The 5,214-nt window shown below is 31.0% G+C and overlaps 2 protein-coding genes across 2 annotated transcripts; one reads left to right on the top strand and one right to left on the bottom strand.

Annotated features, from left to right (window-relative positions):
* The first annotated feature begins 1,118 nt into the window (after positions 1 to 1,118).
* Positions 1,119 to 2,560, top strand: LOC108760004 (uncharacterized). Its single transcript, XM_018505769.1, has 2 exons — positions 1,119 to 1,196; positions 1,576 to 2,560. The coding sequence occupies exons 1-2, from the start codon at positions 1,142 to 1,144 to the stop codon at positions 1,851 to 1,853; spliced, it is 333 nt and encodes a 110-aa protein (XP_018361271.1). The 5' UTR covers positions 1,119 to 1,141; the 3' UTR covers positions 1,854 to 2,560.
* Positions 2,561 to 3,008: 448 nt separating this feature from the next.
* LOC108759917 (uncharacterized) lies at positions 3,009 to 4,877 on the bottom strand. The gene is made up of 4 exons (XM_018505635.1): positions 4,848 to 4,877; positions 4,620 to 4,728; positions 3,875 to 4,011; positions 3,009 to 3,792 (listed from the first exon to the last, which is right to left on the bottom strand). Exons 1-4 carry the CDS (start codon positions 4,875 to 4,877, stop codon positions 3,073 to 3,075), a joined length of 996 nt encoding a protein of 331 aa, XP_018361137.1. The 3' UTR covers positions 3,009 to 3,072.
* Positions 4,878 to 5,214: the final 337 nt, after the last annotated feature.

Below are 5,214 nucleotides of genomic sequence, written 5' to 3'. Positions count from 1 at the left end.
GAGCCACTCACAGCGCTTGAGACTACAAAGCTTCTAAGCACCGGTCGCTGTGATTGGTGGTGTCCAATCGAGACGTGGTCAATCGGGATCACCCCATCGGTTTAGCATCCCCTTAAGTCATAATCGGTGAAGTTGGTCAGTAGCCAACTTGAACGACTTGGTTAAGACTGGTTAAGACTTCTGACGTTCTGACTTGCGGCTTATTGTAGAAGGCCTATAAGAGTTAAGCCTTAAACACAATGTGAAGGAATAGCGATAGCGATAGGTATAACACAATTTCAACCTATCAGAAAGTGTATATTCCAGTGTATCTGATTTCTGATAGGTTGAAATCGTGTTATTCTTATCGCTATCGCTATTCCCTCGCATTGTGTTTAAGGCATTACAGAATTGGCTCCTTATTCTCTATTTTAGGTATGTGTACGTACCAGTTTAGCTGTACAAAGGAAACATATAACAGCTTTCCACTGTGAGCACAATATGGCTGCTTTAGGCTGCTTTCCTTTTAGGAGACACAAATCGACACAGTATTAACACACTCGAACACAGTTTGCCACACTTAAATAGAACGCCATAATGTGTATCGTGTGTACGAACTTTTAATACCTAACCTTAAAAGATTCGAATTTTAACCTTAACGAATACACGAGATCCGATTATTTCTTTAAGATGAATGCAATAACGAATATTCTGATGGAAAATAGCAGTAGTAGTAGTAGCAGTAACAGCAGCAGTAGTAGTAGCAGCATTACTAGTAGTGAATATGAATTTTCAACTGATGATGAACATAATCATGATATTCTGTTTCCAATCTTACAAATGCTGCTAGCTGGTCGTAAAAGGCATCGCGTAGAAAACTACATCGAAGTTGTACAGGGTGGGCCATCTATTGGTACGTTTTTAAAAATGCGATCAAATGAGCATACATTGATATTTTTTATTAATTTTTTTTAGAGGGAGCCACATGAACGAAATCGTTTTTCATTCTTGACGCGGATACTTTTAGCTTCACAACAAAAAAAAAATTAATAAAAAATATCAATGTATGCTCATTTGATCGCATTTTTAAAAACGTACCAATAGATGGCCCACTCTGTAAAAACGTACCAATAGATGGCCCACCCTGTACATAGTTGGACGGATGCAGAATTCAAAGAACTTGAGATTGCATCGTAATGTTGCTATAACATTAATTGGTACATATATGGAAATTATTTCTTATAGATTACTACATTTTCTTATTTTAACAAATGTTATGACATATTTCATGAATGTGTATATGTCAATAGGATAATTTCACAGTTACAGTTAGTACAGAATGATGAGAAATTATGACTGATATATCTAAATAAGATAAAGATAAAGATAAAATTAGTAAATTACACGATTACCTTCCTTTTGCAGTTATTTCACACCTTTACAGAATAAGACTTTCTTGCTTTTGATATTTATGAAATATATGCGTAATTTTTGTAATCTTGAATATCAAATAGATAATTATTCCTTACTATTATTATTCTTATCAATTTATTCGCTTCATAAACTTTCTTTATTATTTTTTATTTGAATTTGCAGATGAACTTGCAGAAAGTGGAATTTTGCCATCACATTCATTTGGTCGACCAAAGATATCCGCAGAATGGAGTTTATTTATCACATTATGGTTTCTAGCTAACACTGAACCGTATCGCACTTTATCGGATAGATTTGATGTGTCCATATCATCAATATTTCGCGTGATTCGGCGAGTAATTACTTGGATTCTAACTAAATTAGATAACATAATCGAGTGGCCAGAAGGAGAATCATTGATTGCAGCAGCTCAAGGCTTTCAAAATAAAAAAGGAATTTGAAATTGTATTGGGGCGATTGATGGCTCCCATATTATCATTCTACAGCCACAAGAAAATGCTGCTGATTATTTTAATCAGAAAAAAAATTACTCGATAATATTACAAGCAGTTGTTACAGCTGATATGCGATTTACAAATATTTATTGTGGTGAACCTGGATCACTCCACGATGCCAGGGTATTACGGCGATCAAGTCTTCATTGGGAATCACAAAATAATAAGAATAGAATATTTCCGAACAGAACGTTTATATTAGGTGATTCTGCATATCCGTCCTTGTCTTGGTTAGTACCACCGTTTAGAAATAATGGTCAACTCACAGCACAGCAAATTGAGTTTAATTTTCTTCATTCATCTACACGTATGGCAATAGAAAAGGCTTTTGGTGTATTGAAAGGACGCTTTCGACGCTTAAAATTTTTTAATGAGTATCAAGATATTCAATTTATAATTGAAGTAGTTATTGCGTGCTGTATTTTACATAATATATGCATTGCTGCTTTTGATGACGGCATGGATTTATATGATGAAGATAGCGGTTTAGATAATAATATAAATGTAAGAGAAAATGGAAATGAAGAAAATGGTAACGACCGAAGATCGAGTTTATTTTATGAAATGTTTCCACAATGAATATTTATATAATATAATATCACATCTCATATGTATATTCATAAATAACTTTTATTTGTACTTTGCATACTTTGTCCACGTACCTTTTAAACTTTACTACGAAAAATGTAACTCAATGTATTTGCTTAGAATAAAAAAAACATACATACATTTATGCAAATACAAAGTCGTTATATAGTAATATTATATAACACATAAGGGATTGTCTTCTTTGTACGACTTTTGACAAAACAAAATTATATTGATTACACTAATAATTCTTATTATTGAAATGAGATCGCTCTAAAAACTCTTATACATTTACTAACGACATGTAACTTTTAATAATATAACTAAAATATCTTAGAAAATTGTTTTAGTCTAAAACAAATATATATTTCTTTAAATTCAACTTGGTGTATAGGAACTCTTTCAGAAACTCATATAAACTCATAAATTTTCCAATTAAATAAAGACTTTTAAATACTAAAATAAAAAGGAATCTGTTTAAAGAGTTTTAAATTACAAATATATTGCGTTCTATTAAACTTTACGTAACTTTTAATTAAAGTAATAAAAAAAATAATTTTAATAAACAGTACTTTTCTTATTTTTTAAATGAGAGCATATCATTCATAGAAAATAGATGTTTTGAGTCTACCAATTCTTTCAATAATTGGCATTTTTCATTTTCAATTCTCATTCGTTCTCTGTGCCTCTCTTCTTTCTTTTCCATTTTTCGCTTTACTACCGCTTCTTTCCATAATAACTGTTTTTCTTTTAATTGTAATCTCTCATCTATTCTCTTTAGTTTTTCATTGTCTTTCTGATTTTTTATAGCTAATACTTTTAGATGTTCCAACCACTGCTTTTCTAGTTCCAGTTTAGTCTTGGCAACATATGTTGCAGATCCAGGTCGACTTTTTTTTCTTTCTTTAGAAAGTGGTGTTTCAGAAACTATATCAGAAGATGTTTCAGAAGATGCTGCAGAAGATGCCATATTTAATAACTCTTGCTGACATTCAATTCTTGAAAGTTTTGTTGGTAATGATTCAGATGTAGATGATATCGCTTGTTTTCTTTTTGTTGCTGTCGATATTTGTTTATCAGATTCGACGAATGAAGATGATTGTCTTTTGCTCCCAAAAAATGAAGAACCGATTATGTGATTGCAATTAATATTTTTTCGGTGTCCAAACATTTCTTGCATTTCATTAAAATAAGCAAATGTCATTGGACTTCTTCCTGATTTAGAATTGTTGTCGACACATTCTTTATATTTCTTTAACAGTGCATTAAATTTCCATCTGGTGTGATCAGCAGTCACCTGAAATAATATTCATTAGTTAAATTTTATACCGTATCGAGAATTTCAGATTCATTAACTTATAAAAAGTAATTATACATACCTCATATCCTAATGTTCGTAAATCTTTCGCAAGATTCTGCCAGAAGTGTTTGTGTTTTCTAACATTTTCTTTATCAGGTTGTATAGTATGATATACAGTTAATAAACCTAATATAGCATTATGGTTCCACTGGAATGCTGCAATACATATATTACATGACATATATAATCTGAATATATACCTTATTGCTATCAATTTATGATACTTATTATAATTATAATTTATAATAAATTTAATTTATAATAAAGATGCAAAATAATAACTGTGACTATCATTCGAAAATATATCGTAACCAACAATGTTATTCAAATGATTTCAATGATCACAAACAGTGTTATATAGTATGTTTTCTTTTTTGACATTGTTTATCTTTTTGATTTGACTTATTGTTTATCCTTTTTGACATTCAACGAACGATAAAGATAAATTGATATTTGTGTCAAATATGTCCTCTAAAAGGAAAGCAAACATATTTGCAACAAAGATAAATATATGTATGTATATATATATATATATATATGCAAGATATTTATATACATACATATTTACAATTATATTTTTTAAGAATGATTTCTAATCACTTTTTGAAAAAGTCAAAATTATTCAACTCTGAAAGCAGAATAAAATTCGCTGTTTTTAGAGTTGAATGATCTTGACTTTTCTAAAGAGGGATTAGAGTCATTCTTAAAAAATAAAATTTTACTCTAAAAAATTTAAGGTTAAGGGAAGATTCAAATATACTTACGTTCATCTTTTCCAACCTTGTTAAGCGGCTCGCACTTATGATTCCTAAACGCCTCTGCATCAACAAAAATGCCGTCACAAGTGGCACAAATGAAATTAGAATCGAAATCCTATACAAATAATAAGAAAAGTTAACATCAATAAATTATTAATGTAATAAAAGTTAAAAAATCTTAATATACAATTGTTTTCTTATTTATTCTTAATATAAATTGTAAGTGTATAATACTTGCCATTGTAATGTTTTATTAACATTCATCTAAATACCGAGACTGGCCGAGCAAAGAAAACAGAACAAAATGGTGGAAATTGGTTTGCGGGTGCGTTCTAATATCACTTAATTCATAAAATCACACTTGAACAGACTCGAAACACACTCTGACTCTCCTCCCGAGCAGAGGCGAAGTGTGTCGATTGAGTTTGAACAAAATTGTAAATGGAAAGCGACGTGTGTCGATTTGTGTCAAGTGTGTCGACTGCGTCTTCTAAAAGGAAAGCAGCCTTAATTAGGTGTGGAGTAACACCAATCAGAAATCGCGACGCGAATGTCGCATCTCTCATATATAAAGCCAGCGGCACACGATGCTTTTTTTCCT

This window comes from Trachymyrmex cornetzi, unplaced genomic scaffold (genome assembly GCF_001594075.2).
Source record: "Trachymyrmex cornetzi isolate Tcor2-1 unplaced genomic scaffold, Tcor1.1 scaffold1061, whole genome shotgun sequence".
Classification (NCBI taxonomy): domain Eukaryota; kingdom Metazoa; phylum Arthropoda; class Insecta; order Hymenoptera; family Formicidae; genus Trachymyrmex; species Trachymyrmex cornetzi.
Note: the sequence above shows the minus strand (reverse complement) of the source record. Positions and strands in the feature narration are given on the sequence as shown.